This window comes from Scomber scombrus, chromosome 20, assembly GCF_963691925.1.
Source record: "Scomber scombrus chromosome 20, fScoSco1.1, whole genome shotgun sequence".
NCBI classification, from domain to species: Eukaryota; Metazoa; Chordata; class Actinopteri; order Scombriformes; family Scombridae; genus Scomber; species Scomber scombrus.
The window spans coordinates 24,883,299-24,910,798 of record NC_084989.1 but is presented as its reverse complement, the minus strand read 5'-3'; the positions used below and the strand labels follow the sequence as shown (position 1 = coordinate 24,910,798).

General features: G+C 41.7%; 2 protein-coding genes across 3 annotated transcripts in view; one reads left to right on the top strand and one right to left on the bottom strand.

Moving 5' to 3' along the window:
• The window catches only part of chodl (chondrolectin), a 14,276-nt gene extending 2,183 nt beyond the window's left edge, over positions 1-12,093 (top strand). Inside the window, exons 2-8 of one of the 2 annotated variants that reach the window (XM_062441310.1) lie at positions 6,900-7,075; positions 7,156-7,319; positions 7,474-7,631; positions 8,742-8,786; positions 10,251-10,307; positions 10,420-10,516; positions 11,545-12,093. In XM_062441310.1, the coding sequence (XP_062297294.1) occupies positions 6,900-7,075; positions 7,156-7,319; positions 7,474-7,631; positions 8,742-8,786; positions 10,251-10,307; positions 10,420-10,516; positions 11,545-11,626 (779 nt within the window). In that variant the 3' untranslated portion in view covers positions 11,627-12,093. Of the gene's footprint in view, positions 1-6,899; positions 7,076-7,155; positions 7,320-7,473; positions 7,632-8,741; positions 8,787-10,250; positions 10,308-10,419; positions 10,517-11,501 lie in introns of both variants that reach the window. The other variant, XM_062441311.1, reaches the window with a different exon arrangement.
• A 973-nt stretch (positions 12,094-13,066) lies between these two features.
• On the bottom strand, positions 13,067-22,179 carry LOC134002033 (zinc finger protein 83-like). The gene is made up of 4 exons (XM_062441280.1): positions 22,047-22,179; positions 16,126-16,346; positions 14,988-15,350; positions 13,067-14,753 (listed from the first exon to the last, which is right to left on the bottom strand). The coding sequence occupies exons 2-4, from the start codon at positions 16,343-16,345 to the stop codon at positions 13,345-13,347; spliced, it is 1,992 nt and encodes a 663-aa protein (XP_062297264.1). The 5' UTR covers position 16,346; positions 22,047-22,179; the 3' UTR covers positions 13,067-13,344.
• Positions 22,180-27,500: the final 5,321 nt, after the last annotated feature.

Here is a 27,500-nt window from a genome sequence, read left to right as displayed (position 1 = left end):
ATTATAGTGATGTAGTATGCAGTATTACAGTAAAAGTACTGCAGTATTATAGTGATGTAGTATGCAGTATTACAGTAATAGTACTGCAGTATTACAGTAAAAGTACTGCAGTATTACATCATTAGATTATTAATAGTGAAGCATCAGTATTTGGTGGAGCTGTTAATAACTCACAGACGTCTAGGATGGAAACGCTCTCTGTGTTAATGTTTAAATACCTTTCAGGAAGTCTAGTTGGACTACAGATGAATGTATTTACAGGTTCATCAGTAGTTTATTACTCACAGACAGGAAAAACCAAACAAAGAAGAGAAGAATGAAGCTTATAATGAGCTGCAGATGAGAAGAGAGAGGCTAATGAAGAAAGAAGCCTCCTGTTCATAGTCTTACTAGTGGAAGACAAGAGGGACAGAAACGTCTGAAGGGATTAAAGAAGAAGAAAGCCTCGTATGTAGAGATCCAGCACGGAGGAGAACCTGCTGGTTAAAGTTCAACAATGAAGAGAACCTCCTGGTTTGGGTTCATCAACAACGAGGCTTTCTGTGTAGGAATCAAGCAAGAGAGACAAAATCTTAAATAGCTTGACGGTGTTTTGGCTTCTTAACCCTTTGTAGATCACTCTCTTTGTTGCCATGACAACATAAAACATGGATTTATTTCCTCATTGAGTCTAAATGTGATGTTTTACAGCCTCATTCACACCTCATTGGTTCTAAACTTTATTAAAAACATGTTAGAGACTCATTCTGTTCAAGATGAAAACATGAAAGTCAACCTGTAACTATAGCAACCATAGAACAACCTGTATCTATAGCAACCATAACACAACCTGTATCTATAGCAACCATAACACAACCTGTATCTATAGCAACCATAACACAACCTGTATCTATAGCAACCATAGAACAACCTGTATCTATAGCAACCATAGAACAACCTGTATCTATGGCAACCATAGAACAACCTGTATCTATGGCAACCATACCACAACCTGTATCTATAACAACCATAACACAACCTGTATCTATAGAAACCATAGCACAACCTGTATCTATAGCAACCAAAACACAACCTGTATCTATAGCAACCATAACACAACCTGTATCTATAGCAACCAAAACACAACCTGTATCTATAGCAACCATAACACAACCTGTATCTATAGCAACCATAACACAACCTGTATCTATAGCAACCATAGCACAACCTGTATCTATGGCAACCATAGCACAACCTGTATCTATGGCAACCATAGAACAACCTGTATCTATGGCAACCATAGCACAACCTGTATCTATAACAACCATAACACAACCTGTATCTATAGAAACCATAGCACAACCTGTATCTATAGCAACCAAAACACAACCTGTATCTATAGCAACCATAGCACAACCTGTATCTATAGCAACCATAGCACAACCTGTATCTATAGCAACCATAACACAACCTGTATCTATAACAACCATAACACAACCTGTATCTATGGCAACCATAACACAACCTGTATCTATAGCAACCATAACACAACCTGTATCTATAGCAACCATAGCACAATCTGTATCTATGGCGACCATAACACAACCTGTATCTATGGCGACCATAACACAACCTGTATCTATAGCAACCATAACACAACCTGTATCTATAGCAACCATAGCACAACCTGTATCTATGGCGACCATAACACAACCTGTATCTATGGCGACCATAACACAACCTGTATCTATGGCGACCATAACACAACCTGTATCTATAGCAACCATAACACAACCTGTATCTATGGCGACCATAACACAACCTGTATCTATAGCAACCATAACACAACCTGTATCTATAGCAAAAAAGCCACAGAGACCAGTTTCCGGTAAGCGTATTCCGTCACTTCCTGTTACCGTCTGTGTTACTGTTTACTGTTAGCGTTAGTGTCTCTGCTCTCTACTCCGCTAACTTTTATATATTCTTAATTCCTGTTGATACTTATTAATTGTACACTTAAGCATACGCTTGTTTGGTTTAAAGCGCTTCTTGCTTTTCCGATCTCTTAAAACCCACAGTTTAAACTTCTGTTGCTTTAGCTCTATTGTTAGCTCCGGTTAGCTCCACAGCTAATCTTGGTTAGCGGTTAGCCATGGCTTCTCTCCCCTCTTCTCACTCTTCTGCTCTATCTTGCTCGGTGTGTCACATGTTTAGCTACTCCTCTGCCTCATTTGACGGTAATGATACTTGTACTAAGTGTAGTCTGTTTGCAGTTTTGGAGGCGAGGCTTAGTGAGTTAGAAACGCGGCTCCGCACCAAGGATAGCCAGCTAGCTCCAGTTATTAGCCAGGCCCCAGTAACCGGTGCGAGCCGTCCTGCAGCCAGTGTTAGCATAACTGCTAATCCCCCGGTAGTTCTCAAGCAGCTGGGAAACCAGGGTGGGTGGGTGACTGCTCGAAGGAAGCATAGCCCCAAACAGAAGCCCACGGTTCACCACCAACCACTTCATGTTTCAAACAGATTCTCCCCACTCAGCAACACACCTGCTGAGGAACAGACTCTGATCATTGGTAGCTCCATAGTCAGAAACGTGAAATTAGCGACACCAGGGACCATAGTCAAATGTATTCCTGGGGCCAGAGCGGGCGACATAGAGTCAAATTTAAAACTGCTGGCTAAGGATAAACATAGATACAGTAAGATTATCATTCATGCTGGTGGAAATGACACCCGATTACGCCAATCGGAGGTCACTAAAATTAATGTTGAGTCGGTGTGTACATTTGCTAAAACAATGTCGGACTCCGTAGTTTTCTCTGGGCCCCTGCCTAATTTGATCAGTGATGACATGTATAGCCGCATGTCATCATTTAACCGCTGGTTGTCGAGGTGGTGTCCAGATAATGATGTGGGCTTCGTTGATAATTGGCAAACTTTTTGGGGAAGACCTGGTCTGATTAGGAGAGACGGCATACATCCCACTTTGGACGGAGCTGCTCTCATATCTAGAAATATGGCCGAATTCATTGACCCAAATCCATGACAACCCAGAGTCCAGACCAGGAGACAGAGCTGCAGTCTTACACGCTTCTCTGTGCTTCCACTAGAGCAGTTACCCACCCAATTACATATAGAGACTGTGTCTGTCCCCCGACCTCCTAAACCAATTAAAACAGCTTTTAATAGAAGAGCGATACATAAAAACCTGACCAAAATTAATACCACTCCAGTAATGGACCATCAAAATAAGAGAGTTAAATGTGGACTCTTAAACACTAGATCTCTCTCCTCTAAAGGTGTATTAATCAATGATATAATATCAGATCATCATATTGACTTATTCTGTCTTACTGAAACCTGGCTGCGTCAGGATGAATATGTCAGTCTAAATGAATCCACTCCTCCCAGTCATATCAATACCCACATCCCTCGAGACACCGGCCGAGGAGGTGGAGTTGCAGCCATTTTTAACTCAGACCTAAAAATCAACCCTAGACCTAAACTTAATTATAAATCATTTGAAAGTCTTGTTCTCAGCCTTTCTCACCCAGCCTGGAAAACTTTACAGCCTGTCTTATTTGTTGTAATCTACCGTCCTCCTGGCCCGTACGCCCAATTTTTATCTGACTTCTCAGAGCTTTTATCAAATTTAGTCCTTAGCACTGATAAGATAATTATAGTAGGTGACTTTAACATTCATGTGGATGTTGAGAATGATAGCCTTAACACTGCATTTATTGCATTATTAGATTCAATTGGCTTCTCTCAAAATGTGAATGAGCCAACTCACTGTTATAACCACACCCTCGACCTTGTTCTGACATATGGTATTGAGGTTGAACATTTAATAGTTTTCCCTCATAATCCTTCTTTATCAGACCACTACTTAATAACATTTGAATTTTTATTACTGGACTATACACCACTGGACAGACATGTTCTTACTAGATGTCTGACTGATGGTGCTGTCACTAAATTTAAAGAAATAATTCCATCAATGTTGAGCTCAATGCCATGTCTCAATACAACAGAGATGACTTATTCTGATTTCAGTCCCCCCCAGATTGACTGTATTGTTGATAGCGCTGCAGACTTACTGAGAACAACTCTGGACTCCATCGCTCCTTTAAAAAAGAAGATAATTAAACAACGGAAAACAGCTCCTTGGTATAATTCCCAAACTCGACAATTAAAACAAATTTTACGAAAACTAGAAAGAATATGGCGTTCCACCAAATCAGAAGAATCTCACCTAACCTGGCAAGACAGTCTTAAAACATATAAGAAGGCCCTCCGTAACACCAGAGCTGCCTACTACTCATCACTAATAGAGGAGAATAAAAATAGTCCAAGGTTTCTTTTCAGCACTTTGGCTAAACTGACAAAGAGTCATAACACTACTGATCCATGTATTCCTTTAACTCTCAGTAGTGATGACTTCATGAGTTTCTTTAATGATAAAATCTTAACTATTAGGGACACAATTAATCACCTCTTGCCCTCAATAAGCACTGATTCATCCTCTAACATAGGAAACTCAGAAACTGCTGTTAAACCTGATATTTATTTAGACTGTTTCTCTCCAGTCGACCTTATAGAACTAACCTCAATGATCACTTCCTCTAAACCATCAACCTGTCTCTTAGACCCGATTCCAACTAGGCTGCTTAAGGAAGTCCTTCCCTCTGTTAGTACTTCCTTATTAAATATGATCAATCTGTCTTTAGTGACAGGATATGTACCACAGTCTTTTAAAGTAGCTGTCATTAAAGCACTTCTTAAGAAGCCTAATCTTGATTCAGAGGTTTTAGCTAACTATAGGCCCATATCGAACCTCCCCTTTCTCTCTAAGATCCTCGAGAAAGCAGTTGCTAATCAGCTGTGTAACTTTCTAAATAATAACAGTTTATTTGAGGATTTTCAGTCTGGATTCAGAGCTCATCATAGTACAGAAACTGCACTGGTAAAAGTTACAAATGACCTCTTAACTTCATCAGACAATGGACTTCTCTCTGTCCTCGTCCTGTTAGATCTTAGTGCTGCCTTCGATACTATTGATCATCAAATCCTGTTAAAGAGACTTGAACATTTAATTGGTATTAAAGGAACAGCATTAAACTGGTTTAAATCCTATCTGTCAGATAGATTTCAGTTTGTAAATGTTAATGATAAATCCTCCATGCAAACAAAAGTAAAACACGGTGTTCCTCAGGGTTCAGTGCTTGGACCAATACTATTCTCCTTATATATGCTTCCTTTAGGAAATATTATTCGGAAACACTCAATAAATTTTCATTGTTATGCAGATGATACTCAATTATATCTATCAATAAAGCCTAATGAAATCAACCAGTTAACTAAACTACAAACATGCATCAAGGACATAAAGGCCTGGATGACCTGTAACTTCCTGCTGTTAAACTCAGAAAAAACTGAAGTTATTGTGCTTGGCCCTAAACACCTTAGAAACACATTATCCAATGATATAACTACTCTGGATGGCATTACTTTGGCCTCCAGTACTACTGTAAGGAACCTAGGAGTTATATTTGACCAGGATCCTTTAATTCCCACATAAAACTAATTTCAAGGTCTGCCTATTTTCATCTGCGTAACATTTCAAAAATCAGACATATTCTGTCTCAAAATGATGCTGAAAAACTAATCCATGCATTTGTTACTTCTAGGCTGGATTATTGTAATTCATTATTATCAGGCTGCCCTAACAAGTCTCTAAAGACTCTCCAACTGGTCCAGAATGCAGCTGCACGCGTTCTGACAAAAACTAGAAAGAGAGATCACATTACTCCTATTTTAGCTTCACTGCATTGGCTTCCCATAAAATCAAGAATAGAATTTAAAATCCTTCTCCTCACTTTTAAAGCTCTTACTGGTCAGGCTCCATCATACCTTAAAGAGCTCATAGTACCTTATGTACCTACCAGAACACTGCGCTCCCAGAACGCAGGCCTACTTGTGGTACCTAGTATCTCTAAAAGTAGAATGGGAGGCAGAGCCTTCAGTTATCAGGCTCCTCTCCTGTGGAACCATCTCCCAGATTCGGTCCGGAGGGCAGACACCCTCTCTACTTTTAAGAGTAGGCTTAAAACTTTCCTTTTTGATAAAGCGTATAGTTAGCAAGCTCCTAGTTTATGCTGCTATAGGCTTAGACTGCCGGGGGACTCCTACCTCCATGATGCACTGAGCTCTTCTCTCCTCCTCTCTCTCTCTCTATCCATCCATGTATATCCATTAACATTCATGTACTATTAATGCATTCAGTAACCTACACTTCTTCCCCGGAGTTGTCTGTGCTTTCTCATCTCACAGGTAATCTGGGCCTGTAGACGTCCGGATGACAGATTCCAGTCCCGGACCTTCTAGCTTCAATGTTTATTTTCAATGTGCTACTCTCTCTCTCTCCTATTCTTCCTTTCTCTCCCCTCTACCCCAACCGGTCGAGGCAGATGGCCGCCCACTTTGAGCCTGGTTCTGCCTGAGGTTTCTTCCTGTTAAAAGGGAGTTTTTTCTTGCCATTGTCGCTAAATGCTTGCTCATGTGTGAATGTTGGGTCTCTTTATAAATTAAAACTTGAAGAGTACGGTTTAGAACCTGCTCTATGTGTAAAGTGCCTTGAGATAACTTTGTTGTGATTTGGCGCTATACAAATAAAGATTGATTGAACACAACCTGTATCTATAGCAACCATAACACAATCTGATGGTCTCTCTGTGCGTTACATTCCTCATACAAGTGATAAACATTGACCTCAAAGTTAAATGGGTTCAATAGATTTTAGTTTTTGACACAAAGTGACTTCTACCAAACGGCTGAGCAGAGCTACGAAGGGTTAAATGCTTTGATCTGTAACTGTACGTTTATGACCTGTCAATCATCATGTGACTCTTCTTCTCTCTCAGGTCAGACGGTGTGCTCCGGCGGTCCCGAGCATCTCTGTTATAAAATCGCATATTTCCACGACATGTCGAGCCGAGTTGCGTTCCAGGAGGCGCGTCAGGTCTGCGAGATGGGCGGAGGCTCGCTGCTCAGCATCGAGAGTCTGGCGGAGCAGAGACACATTGAAAACCTGCTGCAGGTGAGACGGGCGATGCCTCATCTTCATCTCTTCCTCCTCTTCCTCTTCCCTCCTTCATTGCTTCTGCTCCTCGTCTCCAGGAGCTGAGTTCAGGAGCAGTGGGAGGAGGTATAGCGGACGGTGACTTCTGGATCGGTCTGACTCGAGCGGACGGAGCCGATCAGAATCATCCCGAACTCAGCAGCAGCTTCACTTCCTGTCCACAGCTGTACCACTGGACCGACGGCAGCCCGGCGGCCTTCAGGTGAACCGATCGATTGGTTGAGACAGTTTGACTCACGGAGATACCTGAGTGTTAACATTAACCCCTACAGAGCATAATAATAACTGTTAGTAGATCAGTTTAACCATGAAAACTAATGATTATTATGATGATGATGATGATGATGATGATGTAGGAACTGGTATTTTGACGAGCCGTCCTGCGGAGGAGAGGCCTGCGTTGTGATGTATCATCAGCCGACTGCACTTCCTGGTCTGGGCGGGGCTTATCGCTACCAATGGAACGACGACCGCTGCAACATGAAACACAACTTCATCTGCAAATACAAACCAGGTACCATCAGCCAATCAGCTTCTATCACTCCCAAACTAACCAGGTACCATCAGCCAATCAGCTTCTATCACTCCCAAACTAACCAGGTACCATCAGCCAATCAGCTTCTCCCACTGCCAAACTAACCAGGTACCATCAGCCAATCAGCTTCACTCACTGCCAAACTAACCAGGTACCATCAGCCAATCAGCTTCACCCACTGCCAAACTAACCAGGTACCATCAGCCAATCAGCTTCTCCCACTGCCAAACTAACCAGGTACCATCAGCCAATCGGCTTCACCCACTGCCAAACTAACCAGGTACCATCAGCCAATCAGCTTCTATCACCACCAAACTAACCAGGTACCATCAGCCAATCAGCTTCTATCACCACCAAACTAACCAGGTACCATCAGCCAATCGGCTTCACCCACTGCCAAACTAACCAGGTACCATCAGCCAATCAGCTTCTATCACCACCAAACTAACCAGGTACCATCAGCCAATCAGCTTCTATCACCACCAAACTAACCAGGTACCATCAGCCAATCGGCTTCACCCACTGCCAAACTAACCAGGTACCATCAGCCAATCAGCTTCACCCACGACCAAACTAACGAGGTACCATCAGCCAATCAGCTTCTATCACCACCAAACTAACCAGGTACCATCAGCCAATCAGCTTCTATCACTGCCAAACTAACCAGGTACCATCAGCCAATCAGCTTCTATCACCACCAAACTAACCAGGTACCATCAGCCAATCAGCTCCACTCACTGCCAAACTAACCAGGTACCATCAGCCAATCAGCTCCACTCACTGCCAAACTAACCAGGTACCATCAGCCAATCAGCTTCTATCACCACCAAACTAACCAGGTACCATCAGCCAATCAGCTTCACTCACTGCCAAACTAACCAGGTACCATCAGCCGATCAGCTTCACTCACTGCCAAATGAAGGTTTGTTGATTCTTTCTTTCAGAGAACCAACCAGATTATAACTGTGGTTCTGTTCTGTTCTCTGTACCTTATGTGTACTGTGTGCTGAACTCATCTTCTACAAGATATATATTAAAATACTAGTTTGTTTACTGGACTCATGATTTTCTCTCTCACCCTTAATTAAGGAAATCTCCACAACAAAACCAACACACCTGCAGGTCGGGGAACAGGTGAGCAGGAATATCCTTATAAGGTCATAACTTGCTTTTGATCCCAGTTAGAAAGATACCAGGACCGCTGAGGTACCATGACTTCATAGTTCCTCCTCAACATGAGCGAGGTCGTCATAGCAACGCTGAGTTAAACTGCTGTGACGTCATTTTCTACACAAACACATAAACAATGGAGGACATGAAACTAATCTCTATAACGCTGCTGCCGGTGTTTAATAATGGAGGTTTGATTCTTGTGTTGACGTCTCGTGACTCTCTGACCAATCAGAGGCCGGCAGCACCAGGTACTATGACTCTCTGACCAATCAGAAGCCGGCAGCACCAGGTACTATGACTCTCTGACCAATCAGAAGCCGGCAGCACCAGGTACTATGACTCTCTGACCAATCAGAAGCCGGCAGCACCAGGTACTATGACTCTCTGACCAATCAGAGGCCAGCAGCACCAGGTACTATGACTCTCTGACCAATCAGAGGCCAGCAGCACCAGGTACTATGACTCTCTGACCAATCAGAGGCCAGCAGCACCAGGTACTATGACTCTCTGACCAATCAGAGGCCAGCAGCACCAGGTACTATGACTCTCTGACCACTCAGAGGCCAGCAGCACCAGGTACTATGACTCTCTGACCACTCAGAGGCCGGCAGCACCAGGTACTATCTCTGATGGAGTAGAGCTAGAAGTCTATAATGGAAAAGCTCCACTAGTGACAGTCTGGTCAGAGCCTGCTGGAGCTCATGTTTTGGGCTGTGGCAGTGCTCCTCCTGTTCCTCCTGCTCCTCTTGCTCCTCCTGTTCCTCCTGCTCTTCTTGCTCCTCTTGCTCCTCCTGCTCCTCTTGTTCCTCCTGCTCCTCCTGCTCCTCTTGTTCCTCTTGCTCCTCCTGCACCTCCTGCTCCTCCTTTTCCTCCTCACACAGAGGAGCAGATAGCGGTCTTGCTGCTGGGTCCATGTCCGGCTCTCCTGGTGGGAAGGCCGGTCTCCTGGTTTCTCCTCCCTGCTCTTCACACTGTGCTGGGTTAGGAGGAGCTGGAGGAGCAGGAGGTGCAGGAGGAGCTGGAGGAGCAGGAGGTGCAGGAGGAGCAGGACTAGCTGTGAACCTGATTGGGCTGCAGGTAGCGCCTCATGCTAGCAGTAGTGACGAGGACACTAGCAGAACACCAGACTAGAGAAGAAGCAGAGAGCAGCTGATTCAGGATCAATAACCTGATTCAGGATCAATAACCTGATTCAGGACCAATAACCTGATTCAGGATCAATAACCTGATTCAGGATCAATAACCTGATTCAGGACCAATAACCTGATTCAGGATCAATAACCTGATTCAGGACCAATAACCTGATTCAGGGTCAATAACCTGATTCAGGGTCAATAACCTGATTCAGGATCAATAACCTGATTGATCTGTGATTGAACTGATTGTAACTGACTGTGTTTAAACTTGTTTGTGTTTTTTGTGCAGAAACAACAACTGAGGGTGAGGTTGTTCCTCCTCAGGTCGTCATGGCCGGAGCTTCAGGTACACGCACACCTGTGACCTCTGACCTCAGTGTCACCTGCAGCTGGCTTCCTGTTAGTCACAGTGTGTGTGTGTGTGTGTGTGTGTGTGTGTGTGTGTGTGTGTGTTTCAGGTATGCTGCTGGTTTACGTCATCATTCCCACAATCCCCCTGCTGCTGCTCATCCTGGTGGCTTCTGGGACTTGTTGTTTCCAGATGATCAGCAGAAGGTAAGAACTACGACTCCCAGCAGCCCCTTCTCCTGCCTGTTATTACTGCTGATGATGCAGGGCTGTGTGTGTGTGTGTGTGTGTGTGTGAGTGTGTGTGTGTCTGTGAGTGTGTGTGTGTGTGTGTGTGTGTGCTTACTCAGTGATTATGACGGGTCAAACACTCACGTCTTGTTAACAAGAACTGATTTACAGCAGCTCCTGGCTCAGTGCCTCTGTGTGTGTGTGTGTCTGTGAGTGTGTGTGTGTGTGTGTGTCTGTGAGTGTGTGTGTGTGTGTGTGTCTGTGAGTGTGTGTGTGTCTGTGAGTGTGTGTGTGTGTGTGTGTGTGTGAGTGTGTGTGTGTCTGTGAGTGTGTGTGTGTGTCTGTGTGTGTGTCTGTGAGTGTGTGTGTGTGTGTCTGTGAGTGTGTGTGTGTGTCTGTGAGTGTGTGTGTGTGTGTGTGTGTGTGTGTAGCTATCACTGTGAGAGCCCAATTTGAGTTTTATACTTGAGTTTTAATTGAGGACAGTTTGGTTTTAGTGTGTTTTAGTGTGAAGGTTTAGGCTTTACTTCTGATAGTTAGTGATCAGGGAACACATTATACCAATGAGGGTCCTCACTAAGATAGCTATACAAAGGAGTGTGTGTGTCTGAGTGTGTATCTGTGAGTGTATGTGTGTGTGTGTGTGTATCTGTGTGTGTGTGTGTGTATCTGTGTGTGTGTGTGTGTGTGTCGATACCTGGCATCAGTTCAGGTCTCAATCTGAATGTTTTTAACAGATTAAATTAATTATAATATCTGAAGATGATCGGTGCTGAACGCTCGTTAGTTAAAAGTATTTTCAGAATATTATTTATTGATTAAAACGTTTGTGGAGCTGCTGTTACTGTTACTGACCCTCACTGTCAGTGTGAGACAGTTTAATAAAGTTTAAATGGTTTAACGTTAGATATTACAGTAAGTTTGGAGGCGGAGCTTAAACGAGTCTCTGATGTGATTTTTAGACGTACGTCTCAACACTGACGATGATGTCATCACCTCCCGCAGTGACCCCCGCAGTAAAACCCCCACCGGCCAATCAACCCTGTGGATCTCCAGGGCGCCAAAAACCGACAGCATGGAGGTGTGAGCGCAATGACATCACAGCATGTGGCCAGCAGAGCGATGACATCACAGCATGTGACCAGCAGAGGGATGACATCACTCCGAAGTTCAACCAATCATCATCGAGCAGCGTGTTAATGAGCCTGTTTGTTCATTTACCGCAAATCCATCAGATTACTGTGTTTTTATACTGAAGTACTGCAGAGAATACTACATACTGTAGTATCTGTACTACATACTGTAGTATCTGTACTACATACTGCAGTATCTGTACTACATACTGCAGAGAATACTACATACTGCAGTATCTGTACTACATACTGTAGTATCTGTACTACATACTGTAGTATCTGTACTACATACTGCAGTATCTGTACTACATACTGCAGAGAATACTACATACTGTAGTATCTGTACTACATACTGTAGTATCTGTACTACATACTGCAGTATCTGTACTACATACTGCAGAGAATACTACATACTGCAGTATCTGTACTACATACTGCAGAGAATACTACATACTATAGTATCTGTACTACATACTGCAGAGAATACTACATACTGTAGTATCTGTACTACATACTATAGTATCTGTACTACATACTATAGTATCTGTATCATTCCTCTCCTCCTTCATTCTTCCTCTGACCTGTTTTCCTCCTTTCCTTCTGTTCTTTTACCCCCCCCCCCTTCCCCCTTTGATGTTTAATTGGGTTGAATATTTGGGGATAATCAGCTGAGTGGAAATGAAGCGGGGGGGAATTTAATAATCTGTTGATTTAAAGACAAACGAGATTAAAAAAACTGTCATAAAAACTAATTTCACTTCAAACGAGTAAAAACAATCTCCAGAGCTTCGACTCAGATTTATTTTAATTTAGTTTTTCTTCCTTTGATTAATTAATAAATGAACTTATTAATGATAAAGTTTCCTCTTCCTGTCAGCTGTTCATGAAGCAGCTCAGCGATCAATAAGCTGATCGATCAGTCGTGTGTGTGTCTGTGTGTGTGTGTGTTTTCTATGTCCTCTGCATGTTTATCATCAATAAACAGTTTCAACCAATCAGCTGCCTCGATTCCTGTCTGAACTACAAATAAAAACAATTAAAAAAGGAGGAGAGGAGGTAGAGGAGAGAAGGAAAGGAGAGAAGGAGAGGAGGAGGGAGAGAAGGAAAGGAGAGAAGAAGGAGAGGAGGAGGTAGAGAAGGAGAGAAGGAGGTAGAGAAGGAGAGGAGGAGGTAGAGAAGGAGAGAAGGAGTTAGAGAAGGAAGGAAAGGAGAGAAGGAGAGGAGGAGGTAGAGAAGGAGAGGAGAGAAGGAAAGGAGAGAAGAAGGAGAGGAGGAGGTAGAGAAGGAGAGGAGGAAAGGAGAGAAGGAGGTAGAGAAGGAGAGGAGGAGGTAGAGAAGGAGAGAAGGAGTTAGAGAAGGAGTTAGAGAAGGAGACGCAGGATGTTTATATTTTTACATTTTATTGATCGATCTGATCGGCTGTCACATGATCTTCAGAATAAATTAGTCTCTTGTGATGTCACAGGTCACATGACTGCTGTTACCATGGGAACTACAGCTCCCATGATGCTTTGTTGCCATGGCGCCAAGCGTCTTGTCTGTCAGGTGGAAAATAATCAGCTGATGACATCATCAACCTACAGACTGATGAGCCAATCGGCAGCAGAGCGTCCTGTCAGCTGACCCGTCACATCAGGACGGTGATGTCACACACTGAGCACACTCAGTTCAGTCAGGTGGCGTCCGCCTCGTCGCCCGTGGCGACCTCGATTGCCTCGGCCGCGTCGTCCACGGCGACCACGGTCTCTTCCTGTTTATATGCGGGCGCCATGACGTCGTCCTCGTCGAACAAGATGGGCGGGGCTTCCTCCAGGGGGGGCGGGGCCACGCCGTGCATGCGCCTCCTGTGCTGCTGCAGGTTGCCGTGGCGATTGAAGCGTGCGGTGCAGAGCTCGCAGGGGAACGGACGCTCGCCCGTATGGATGATGACGTGGCGAGCGAGCTGCGAGCGGCACTTCTTGTCTTTACCGCAGATGTGACAGACGAAGCTCTGCAGCGGCCGCGCTCCGTTGCTATGGACGACCTCGCGGTGGCGCTTCAGGTGGCTGAGGCGCCGGAAGCTGCGGCTGCAGAAGTCGCAGGCGTGCGGCCGCGCCTCGCTGTGAATCAACGCGTGGCTCGCCAGCAGAGAGCGGAACCTGAAGGTCTTACTGCAGACGGGACAGGGGAACGTCTTCTCCGCCACCGAGCTCGCCCGGCGTGCGGCGGCGTGAGCCGACTCGCGGACCTTCAGGTGAACGCGTGCGTGGTGCTGCTTCAGGCAGGCGGCGCGCTGGAAGCTGCGCAGACACAAGCCGCAGCGGTGCGGTTTGTCGCCCGTGTGGATGCGCGAGTGAGCGGCGAGCAGCGCTTCCGTCTTCATACGCTTCCCGCAGACGCCGCAGGAGAACGCAGCGTCGGCCGACGGGTCCTCGGCGCCGACGGCACGGTTGGCGTGAACCAGGATCTTGTGGCGTTTCAGTTGGTACTGCCGGCCGAACTTGCGGCCGCAGATGTCGCAGAGGTGCGGTCGCTCGCCTGTGTGCGTCTGGAAGTGGGCGGCGAGCTGCGAGCGGCAGCGGAACTCTTTGCCGCAGAGGTCGCACAGCAGCGAGCCGGACCGCTGCAGCTCGCCGCCGCCGTCCACGTGCACGCTCTTGGTGTGGTGCTCGAGGTCGTTGGTCCTCATGTAGGCTTTGGGGCAAAGCTGGCAGCGGAACGGTTTCACCCCCGAGTGGATGACCTCGTGCGTCTTCAGGCGGGATCGGCAGCTGAAGGTTTTTCCACAGACGGCGCAGAGCCACGCGGTCTCCTGCCGCTGCTTCTCCAGCCTCGGCACGCCGCCCGGGTGCAGCCGGGTCAGGTGATGCTGCAGGTTGTCACGGCGATTGAAGCGCAGCTCGCACAGGTGGCAGGCGTACGGCTTCTTCCCCGTGTGGATGAACGAGTGGCGGGCCAGACTCGACTTATTCTTCATCACTTTTCCGCACACGTCGCACATCGTGCTGTCCGGCTCCAGCTTCACCACATGAAGAGATGCATTCTGGGACTCTGAGTCCAGCTCCACGCCGTCCGGCGCCGACGGAGACGGGTGGGGAACATCTGAGGAGGCAGAGACACGACATCATTACATTACACTCTCATATTTGATGCTCTATTTAAGTCTAGCTTATATATTCTTTCTCTCTTTCTTTGTTTTATTTATTTATCTTTTGTAAGTTTTAATTGTTACTATTAAATGTTTTTATGTAAAGCACACTGAGTTGCTCTGGATATATAAATATTAATAAAGCTGATTTGCCTTAAATATCTTTCAAATCATCTTTGTGGACTCACCTGCCTCAGGTGGAGTCCAAGTGGGATCACCTGTGTCCTCCTCCACCACCTCCTCCTCCTGCTCCTCCTGCTCCACCTCCTCCTCCTCCTGCTGGTCCGGTGATGCTTTGCGTTGCCGTTGGTTACGGGAGGCGGGTCTGCCGGACGAGGAGCCTCCTCCTGAGCGCCTCCTGATGGGAGGACGTCCCCTCTGGGTCCTGGACCTGGTGTGTGGGGGTCTGGGGTTCTGTGTGTTCTGGTGTTTGGAGGCGTGTTGGATGGTCCTGGTTCTGGTGCGGGGGGGCGTGCAGTGCTGCAGCAGAGCGCCTCCGTCACGTCCGTCTGGTCTGACAGCGAAACACTGCAGCAGCATCGCAGACGAGCCTGAAGATGAAAGAGAAGCTTCATGTTTATTTAATGTTTTTATATTTAAACTCTTTATGTTTACCTCACAGAGTAAACAACAACAAACACAACAACAACAACAACAACAACAACAACAAACACAACAACAACAAAAAACACAACAACAACAAAAAACACAACAACAACCACAACAACAACAACAACAACAACAACAACAACGTTTTATAATAAAAACATGAATCCTGAAGGAGGATCTTTATAATATATAAACAAACATCAACTCTGATGAAACTGGTGATAAACTGATGAGTTTATTTATTTTATCTGATGTTAAATATAATCTGACACTTATTAATAAAACTAATGATCACTTATTGATTAGTTGATCAGTTTTCTTCTTTTCTTTTTATTCAGTATAAAATATTGTTTAATGAACTTTTGATGAAGAAAGAAGTTGCTTTTATTTTGTAGAGGAATCATTAAAATGTTTAATCAATGATTCTGATTATTGATTATTAGATTTTAACATTTTAATGATCACTACAACATTCCCGTTTTATTGACTACAAACTGAGTTTAACGAGCGATGAAGTAGTTTGTTTAGTTTTAGTGAACTATAATAACTCTAATTAAAATATAATCTTCATTCATTTATTTTCCAGATTTCTTTATTATTGTTTTTTCATTTTATCATAATTTAATTTATGTTCTTTTTATTTCTTCCTTTCTTCATGTGTTCAGGCTGGAGGCGCTCTGCTGCCCCCTGCTGGCAGAAACACGTCACTGCACCCACCTGAGTGTCTCCAGCTCAGGTCCACCTGCACCGCGGCGTCCCTCCTCTCCGCTGACTCGCTCTGACAGCCCACCTCCTTCTTCTCCTTCTTCTCCTCCTCTGGACTCTCCCACTGACAGCCCACCTCCCTCTTCCTCACCTCCTCCTCCTCCCCTTCATCTCTCAGCAGGAACACACACAGCTGTTCTCCTGCAGGAGGATCCAAGAGTCCCGCCGACATCCTGCAAAGAGGAGCACAGGGGAGGAGAGAGGAGGAGAGGGGAGCAAAGAGGAGCAGGGAGGAGCAGAGAGGAGCAGGGAGGAGCAGAGAGGAGGAGAGAGGAGCAGGGAAGAGGAGAGGGGAGCAGAGAGGAGCAGGGAAGAGGAGAGGGGAGCAGAGAGGAGCAGGGAAGAGGAGAGGGGAGCAGAGAGGAGGAGAAAGGAGAAGAGAGGAGGAGAGAGGAGGAGAGGGGAGCAGAGGGGAGCAGAGAGGAGCAGGGAGGAACAGAAAGGAGGAGAGAGGAGGAGATGAAACGTTAACATGACACTGAGCTCAGCTTGTGCTTAACATGTTGAGTAACAGGAAGCACATCACTCATAATACTGCAGTACTTTTACTGTAATACTGCATACTACATCATCATAATACTGCAGTACTTTTACTGTAATACTGCATACTACATCACTATAATACTGCAGTACTTTTACTGTGATACTGCATACTACATCACTCATAATACTGCAGTACTTTACTGTAATACTGCATACTACATCACTATAATACTGCAGTACTTTTACTGTAATACTGCATACTACATCACTGTAATACTGCAGTACTTTTACTGTAATACTGCATACTACATCACTCATAATACTGCAGTACTTTACTGTAATACTGCATACTACATCACTATAATACTGCAGTACTTTTACTCTAATACTGCATAGTACATCACTCATAATACTGCAGTACTTTACTGTAATACTGTATACTACATCACTCATAATACTGCAGTACTTTACTGTAATACTGCATACTACATCACTCATAGTACTGCAGTACTTTACTGTAATACTGTATACTACATCACTATAATACTGCAGTACTTTTACTGTAATACTGCATACTACATCACTCATAATACTGCAGTACTTTACTGTAATACTGCATACTACATCACTATAATACTGCAGTACTTTTACTGTAATACTGCATACTACATCACTATAATACTGCAGTACTTTTACTGTAATACTGCATACTACATCACTCATAATACTGCAGTACTTTTACTGTAATACTGCATACTACATCACTATAATACTGTAGTACTTTTACTGTAATACTGCATACTACATCACTGTAATACTGTAGTACTTTTACTGTAATACTGCATACTACATCACTCATAATACTGCAGTACTTTTACTGTAATACTGCATACTACATCACTATAATACTGTAGTACTTTTACTGTAATACTGCATACTACATCACTCATAATACTGTAGTACTTTTACTGTACTACTGCATACTACATCACTATAATACTGCAGTACTTTACTGTAATACTGCATACTACATCACTATAATACTGCAGTACTTTTACTGTAATACTGCATAGTACATCACTCATAATACTGCAGTACTTTTACTCTAATACTGCATACTACATCACTCATAATACTGCAGTACTTTTACTGTAATACTGCATACTACATCACTCATAATACTGCAGTACTTTACTGTAATACTGCATACTACATCACTCATAATACTGCAGTACTTTACTGTAATACTGCATACTACATCACTGTAATACTGCAGTACTTTTACTGTAATACTGCATACTACATCGCTCATAATACTGCAGTACTTTTACTGTAATACTGCATACTACATTACTCATAATACTGCAGTACTTTTACTGTAATACTGCATAATACATCACTATAATACTGTAGTACTTTTACTGTAATACTGCATACTACATCACTCATAATACTGTAGTACTTTTACTGTAATACTGCATACTACATCACTATAATACTGCAGTACTTTTACTGTAATACTGCATACTACATCACTATAATACTGTAGTACTTTTACTGTAATACTGCATACTACATCACTCATAATACTGCAGTACTTTTACTGTAATACTGCATACTACATCACTCATAATACTGCAGTACTTTTACTGTAATACTGCATAATACATCACTATAATACTGTAGTACTTTTACTGTAATACTGCATACTACATCACTCATAATACTGTAGTACTTTTACTGTAATACTGCATACTACATCACTATAATACTGCAGTACTTTTACTGTAATACTGCATACTACATCACTCATAATACTGTAGTACTTTTACTGTAATACTGCATACTACATCACTCATAATACTGCAGTACTTTTACTGTAATACTGCATACTACATCACTCATAATACTGCAGTACTTTACTGTAATACTGCATACTACATCACTGTAATACTGCAGTACTTTTACTGTAATACTGCATACTACATCACTCATAATACTGCAGTACTTTACTGTAATACTGCATACTACATCACTATAATACTGCAGTACTTTTACTGTAATACTGCATACTACATTACTCATAATACTGCAGTACTTTTACTGTAATACTGCAGTACTTTTACTGTAATACTGCATACTACATCACTATAATACTGCAGTACTTTTACTGTAATACTGCATACTACATCACTCATAATACTGCAGTACTTTTACTGTAATACTGCAGTACTTTTACTATAATACTGCATACTACATCACTGTAATACTGCAGTACTTTTACTGTAATACTGCATACTACATCACTGTAATACTGCAGTACTTTTACTGTAATACTGCATACTACATCGCTCATAATACTGCAGTACTTTTACTGTAATACTGCAGTACTTTTACTATAATACTGCAGTACTTTTACTGTAATACTGCAGTACTTTTACTGTAATACTGCATACTACATCACTCATAATACTGTAGTACTTTTACTGTAATACTGCATACTACATCACTCATAATACTGCAGTACTTTACTGTAATACTGCATACTACATCACTATAATACTGCAGTACTTTTACTGTAATACTGCATACTACATCACTCATAATACTGCAGTACTTTTACTGTAATACTGCATACTACATCACTGTAATACTGTAGTACTTTTACTGTAATACTGCATACTACATCACTATAATACTGTAGTACTTTTACTGTAATACTGCATACTACATCACTATAATACTGCAGTACTTTTACTGTAATACTGCATACTACATCACTATAATACTGCAGTACTTTTACTGTAATACTGCATACTACATCACTCATAATACTGCAGTACTTTTACTGTAATACTGCATACTACATCACTCATAATACTGCAGTACTTTTACTGTAATACTGCATACTACATCACTATAATACTGCAGTACTTTTACTGTAATACTGCATACTACATCACTATAATACTGCAGTACTTTTACTGTACTACTGCATACTACATCACTCATAATACTGCAGTACTTTTACTGTACTACTGCATACTACATCACTATAATACTGCAGTACTTTTACTGTAATACTGCATACTACATCACTATAATACTGCAGTACTTTTACTGTAATACTGCATACTACATCACTATAATACTGCAGTACTTTTACTGTAATACTGCATACTACATCACTATAATACTGCAGTACTTTTACTGTACTACTGCATACTACATCACTATAATACTGCAGTACTTTTACTGTAATACTGCATACTACATCACTATAATACTGTAGTACTTTTACTGTAATACTGCATACTACATCACTATAATACTGCAGTACTTTTACTATAATACTGCATACTACATCACTCATAATACTGTAGTACTTTTACTGTACTACTGCATACTACATCACTATAATACTGCAGTACTTTTACTGTAATACTGCAGTACTTTTACTGTAATACTGCATACTACATCACTATAATACTGCAGTACTTTTACTGTAATACTGCATACTACATCACTATAATACTGCAGTACTTTTACTGTAATACTGCATACTACATCGCTCATAATACTGCAGTACTTTTACTGTAATACTGCATACTACATCACTCATAATACTGCAGTACTTTTACTGTAATACTGCATACTACATCACTATAATACTGCAGTACTTTTACTGTAATACTGCATACTACATCGCTCATAATACTGCAGTACTTTTACTGTAATACTGCATACTACATCACTCATAATACTGCAGTACTTTTACTGTAATACTGCATACTACATCACTATAATACTGCAGTACTTTTACTGTAATACTGCATACTACATCGCTCATAATACTGCAGTACTTTTACTGTAATACTGCATACTACATCACTATAATACTGCAGTACTTTTACTGTAATACTGCATAATACATCACTATAATACTGTAGTACTTTTACTGTAATACTGCATACTACATCACTCATAATACTGCAGTACTTTTACTGTAATACTGCATACTACATCACTATAATACTGCAGTACTTTTACTGTAATACTACATACTACATCACTGTAATACTGCAGTACTTTTACTGTAATACTGCATACTACATCACTCATAATACTGCAGTACTTTTACTGTAATACTGCATACTACATCACTCATAATACTGCAGTACTTTTACTGTAATACTGCATACTACATCACTCATAATACTGCAGTACTTTTACTGTAATACTGCATACTACATCACTATAATACTGCAGTACTTTACTGTAATACTGCATACTACATCACTATAATACTGCAGTACTTTTACTGTAATACTGCATACTACATCGCTCATAATACTGCAGTACTTTTACTGTAATACTGCATACTACATCACTGTAATACTGCAGTACTTTTACTGTAATACTGCATACTACATCGCTCATAATACTGCAGTACTTTTACTGTAATACTGCATACTACATCACTCATAATACTGCAGTACTTTTACTGTAATACTGCATACTACATCGCTCATAATACTGCAGTACTTTTACTGTAATACTGCATACTACATCACTAAAATACTGCAGTACTTTTACTGTAATACTGCATACTACATCACTCATAATACTGCAGTACTTTACTGTAATACTGCATACTACATCACTATAGTACTGCAGTACTTTTACTGTAATACTGCATACTACATCACTCATAATACTGCAGTACTTTTACTGTAATACTGCAGTACTTTTACTGTAATACTGCATACTACATCACTATAATACTGCAGTACTTTTACTGTAATACTGCAGTACTTTTACTATAATACTGCATACTACATCACTGTAATACTGCAGTACTTTTACTGTAATACTGCATACTACATCACTGTAATACTGCAGTACTTTTACTGTAATACTGCATACTACATCACTATAATACTGCAGTACTTTTACTGTAATACTGCAGTACTTTTACTATAATACTGCATACTACATCTCTCATAATACTGCAGTACTTTTACTGTAATACTGCAGTACTTTTACTGTAATACTGCAGTACTTTTACTATAATACTGCAGTACTTTTACTGTAATACTGCATACTACATCGCTCATAATACTGCAGTACTTTTACTGTAATACTGCATACTACATCACTCATAATACTGCAGTACTTTTACTTTAATACTGCAGTACTTTTACTGTAATACTGCATACTACATCACTATAATACTGCAGTACTTTTACTTTAATACTGCAGTACTTTTACTGTAATACTGCATTAGAGGTAATATTAGTTGTTAGCACCGTGCTAACGTTAGCTCGGCGCTAACATGCTAGCATGCTAACCCTCTAAAATAACCCTCCAGATAATAAAGAGTTGTTTACCTGCTGCAGGTGAGTCAGGCTTGGTCCGCGTGACTGTGGGAGGACAGTTATTATTATTATTATTGTTATTATTAATGTTCAGCAAACATTAAACAAACTGACTCAACTTTACACAAAAACACCTAAAAACTACAGGCCGCACCGGAAGCTCTTCTTCTTCTGCTGATACTCTGCAGTTTCCGGCGGCGTAACCTGCTACTGCCCCCTACAGGCCACAACTACACACTGCAGCTCCTATTAATACTATTACTGCCCCCTACAGGCCACAACTACACACTGCAGCTCCTATTAATACTATTACTGCCCCCTACAGGCCACAACTACACACTGCAGCTCCTATTAATACTATTACTGCCCCCTACAGGCCACAACTACACACTGCAGCTCCTATTAATACTATTACTGCCCCCTACAGGCCACAACTACAAACTGCAGCTCCTGTTAATACTATTACTGCCCCCTACAGGCCACAACTACACACTGCAGCTCCTGTTAATACTATTACTGCCCCCTACAGGCCACAACTACAAACTGCAGCTCCTGTTAATACTATTACTGCCCCCTACAGGCCACAACTACACACTGCAGCTCCTATTAAAACTATTACTGCCCCCTACAGGCCACAACTACACACTGCAGCTCCTGTTAATACTATTACTGCCCCCTACAGGCCACAACTACACACTGCAGCTCCTATACTCACTACTGCAGTAAAAGTCCTGCATTAGTAGGTTAATAGTAGCTCATATACAGCCGGTGTTCCTGTTTAGATTTTACATTTGAATTAATACAAATAAACAATGTAAATATGATTAATTACCTTCAATTTTAGTTGTGTCATCGTCTCAAAATTACACAACAATGAAACAGAAATAATACAGAAGTACTAACAGATACTTTGGAGGGTTAGCTTGTTAGCACCGAGCTAACGTTAGCACGGTGCTAACAGCTAATATTACCTCTACTGCAGTATTATAGTGATGTAGTATGCAGTATTATAGTAAAAGTACTGCAGTATTATAGTGATGTAGTATGCAGTATTACAGTAAAAGTACTGCAGTATTATGAGTGATGTAGTATGCAGTATTACAGTAAAAGTACTGCAGTATTATAGTGATGTAGTATGCAGTATTACAGTAAAAGTACTGCAGTATTATGAGTGATGTAGTATGCAGTATTATAGTAAAAGTACTGCAGTATTATGAGTGATGTAGTATGCAGTATTACAGTAAAAGTACTGCAGTATTATGAGTGATGTAGTATGCAGTATTACAGTAAAGTACTGCAGTATTATGAGTGATGTAGTATGCAGTATTACAGTAAAGTACTGCAGTATTATGAGTGATGTAGTATGCAGTATTACAGTAAAGTACTGCAGTATTATAGTGATGTAGTATGCAGTATTACAGTAAAAGTACTGCAGTATTATGAGTGATGTAGTATGCAGTATTACAGTAAAAGTACTACAGTATTATAGTGATGTAGTATGCAGTATTACAGTAAAAGTACTACAGTATTATAGTGATGTAGTATGCAGTATTACAGTAAAAGTACTGCAGTATTACAGTAAAGTACTGCAGTATTATAGTGATGTAGTATGCAGTATTACAGTAAAAGTACTGCAGTATTATAGTGATGTAGTATGCAGTATTACAGTAAAAGTACTGCAGTATTATGAGTGATGTAGTATGCAGTATTACAGTAAAGTACTGCAGTATTATAGTGATGTAGTATGCAGTATTACAGTAAAAGTACTGCAGTATTATAGTGATGTAGTATGCAGTATTACAGTAAAGTACTGCAGTATTATAGTGATGTAGTATGCAGTATTACAGTAAAGTACTGCAGTATTATAGTGATGTAGTATGCAGTATTACAGTAAAAGTACTGCAGTATTATGAGCGATGTAGTATGCAGTATTACAGTAAAAGTACTGCAGTATTATAGTGATGTAGTATGCAGTATTACAGTAAAAGTACTGCAGTATTATGAGTGATGTAGTATGCAGTATTACAGTAAAAGTACTGCAGTATTATGAGTGATGTAGTATGCAGTATTACAGTAAAGTACTGCAGTATTATAGTGATGTAGTATGCAGTATTACAGTAAAAGTACTGCAGTATTATGAGTGATGTAGTATGCAGTATTACAGTAAAAGTACTGCAGTATTATGAGTGATGTAGTATGCAGTATTACAGTAAAAGTACTGCAGTATTATAGTGATGTAGTATGCAGTATTACAGTAAAAGTACTGCAGTATTATGAGTGATGTAGTATGCAGTATTACAGTAAAGTACTGCAGTATTATAGTGATGTAGTATGCAGTATTACAGTAAAAGTACTGCAGTATTATAGTGATGTAGTATGCAGTATTACAGTAAAAGTACTGCAGTATTATAGTGATGTAGTATGCAGTATTACAGTAAAGTACTGCAGTATTATAGTGATGTAGTATGCAGTATTACAGTAAAGTACTGCAGTATTATAGTGATGTAGTATGCAGTATTACAGTAAAGTACTGCAGTATTATAGTGATGTAGTATGCAGTATTACAGTAAAGTACTGCAGTATTATGAGTGATGTAGTATGCAGTATTACAGTAAAGTACTGCAGTATTATAGTGATGTAGTATGCAGTATTACAGTAAAGTACTGCAGTATTATAGTGATGTAGTATGCAGTATTACAGTAAAGTACTGCAGTATTATAGTGATGTAGTATGCAGTATTACAGTAAAGTACTGCAGTATTATAGTGATGTAGTATGCAGTATTACAGTAAAAGTACTGCAGTATTATAGTGATGTAGTATGCAGTATTACAGTAAAGTACTGCAGTATTATAGTGATGTAGTATGCAGTATTACAGTAAAGTACTGCAGTATTATAGTGATGTAGTATGCAGTATTACAGTAAAGTACTGCAGTATTATAGTGATGTAGTATGCAGTATTACAGTAAAAGTACTGCAGTATTATAGTGATGTAGTATGCAGTATTACAGTAAAGTACTGCAGTATTATAGTGATGTAGTATGCAGTATTACAGTAAAAGTACTGCAGTATTATAGTGATGTAGTATGCAGTATTACAGTAAAGTACTGCAGTATTATAGTGATGTAGTATGCAGTATTACAGTAAAGTAGTGGTTTGGTCCTCTGACTGATATATTATTATTATGACATCATTAGATTATTAATAGTGAAGCATCAGTGTTAGAGCAGCATGTTACTGTTGTAGCTGCTGGAGGTGGAGCTAGTTTACACTACTTTATATACAGTTAGCTAGTTTAGTCCAGTGGTTCCCAACCTAGGGGTGGGGCCCCTCCAAAGGGTCAGCAGGTAAATGTGAGGGGTCATTTGACTTTCTGCTTCCTCCACTTCTTCTAGTCAGACATGTTTAAATAAACAATGAATAAATATCAACATGATATTTATTTGGGTCACATGTAACTCACCAGAGAGGCGACCACAGCTGAAGTGTGTATATAGATTTTTATTTGTAGTATTTTGGAATCATACAACATAAATAAAAGCTTTCAATACAATTAAGTTCTCATCAGCACCAGAGCCGTACGTCACAAGGGTTAGACCGACCCAGAGCCGTACGTCACAAGGGTTAGACCGACCCAGAGCCGTACGTCAGCAGGGTTAGACCGACCCAGAGCCGTACGTCACAAGGGTTAGACCGACCCAGAGCCGTACGTCACAAGGGTTAGACCGACCCAGAGCCGTACGTCACAAGGGTTAGACCGACCCAGAGCCGTACGTCACAAGGGTTAGACCGACCCAGAGCCGTACGTCAGCGGGGTTAGACCGACCCAGAGCCCTACGTCAGCAGGGTTAGACCGACCCAGAGCCCTACGTCACAAGGGTTAGACCGACCCAGAGCCGTACGTCAGCAGGGTTAGACCGACCCAGAGCCGTACGTCACAAGGGTTAGACCGACCCAGAGCCGTACGTCGGCGGGGTTAGACCGACCCAGAGCCGTACGTCACAAGGGTTAGACCGACCCAGAGCCGTACGTCACAAGGGTTAGACCGACCCAGAGCCGTACGTCACAAGGGTTAGACCGACCCAGAGCCGTACGTCACAAGGGTTAGACCGACCCAGAGCCGTACGTCACAAGGGTTAGACCGACCCAGAGCCGTACGTCAGCGGGGTTAGACCGACCCAGAGCCGTTAGACCGACCCAGAGCCGTACGTCACAAGGGTTAGACCGACCCAGAGCCGTTAGACCGACCCAGAGCCGTACGTCAGCGGGGTTAGACCGACCCAGAGCCGTAGGTCGGCAGGGTTACGTGGTTTCCTGCTGGTGGAACATGATTGTCTCTCTCGGTGCTTCACGAGAACAACAACAACAACAACAACAACATTGACACTGAGAACAACTGAAGGAATAAATATTCTTCTTCCTGCTTCCTCCTGCTTTATGTACATTATTAACATCTCGCCTTGTCAGAAAACCGGCCGAGCAGCGTCCAGAAACCAACCGACAGAGACGAAGCAGCCGCAGCTTCACACTGAAGACGATGCGTTTGGACGTTTCCGATCCAGTTAGTTTAAAAAGAATCTGCAGCAGTGAAGATCAAACAGCACGGAGGAAAATGGACGGATGAACATAAACATCTGTATGTCTTACACATCTCTGTTTATCTGTGGAAACACAAACAAAAAAACACTTTTTTTTTTAGCTCTTTCGACCCCATCAGCAGACTGTTTACACTGTTGCCACGGTGACGTCGTTGTCTCCATCAGTCGAGCTTAAACTCATCCTGTGATCCGGCTGAAAGCTCTGGAAGGAACAAGAGGTACGTGGACTTTAAGTTGGTGATGTTTGAGGATTGTTTCTGATCCGATGATCAATTACATTACATATAATAATGATATACAGTATAATACATATACACTGACCACTTTACTAGGAACACCTGCACAGTCTAATGCAACCCAGTCTAACAGCTGTGCATTCGTTTATTGAGTTTATAAATGTTTAGTTTTTGTTTTCATGAGCAAACGACCTGAAACTCTGATGCTTGTAACTGTGATAACATTCAGCATCAATAACACAGCGGCTCCTTTCACCAAACTCACAACATGTCAAATCATTTCTTCTCATGTTCATTTTGACACATTTAACATTTGATCGTTTTTACAACGTTAAAATCTTAAAATCATCAGACTTATTATTAAATTAAAAATATCTTTGAGTGCTTTGGAGTCTTCGTACATTTCTGAAGTTGTGAGTTCGGTGGAAGACTTCCTGCTGTAGATTGTAACGGTGTTCCTAATGCAGTGAAACATTTAACGTGTGTTGGTCCGTTCTGTGTTTAGCTTCGTGATTCATCGCAGTGATCATCGTATGCTGACGACACTCTGCTGAGTCTCAAACTAAAACGTCTCAGTGCAGTGAAAGAATTTAAAAGAAAGATATTTTCAGAATAACTGATAACGTTCTGCAG

Bases quoted from the DNA above. Each gene is read 5' to 3' on its own strand.
- LOC134002033 (XM_062441280.1), bottom strand. From the start codon at position 16,345: ATGTCGGCGGGACTCTTGGATCCTCCTGCAGGAGAACAGCTGTGTGTG. The intron at 15,351-16,125 runs GTGGGTGCAGTG...TTTCATCTTCAG, and splicing joins CCTGAGCTGGAGACACTCAG to GCTCGTCTGCGATGCTGCTG. The intron at 14,754-14,987 runs GTGAGTCCACAA...CTGCCTCCTCAG, and splicing joins TTGGACTCCACCTGAGGCAG to ATGTTCCCCACCCGTCTCCG.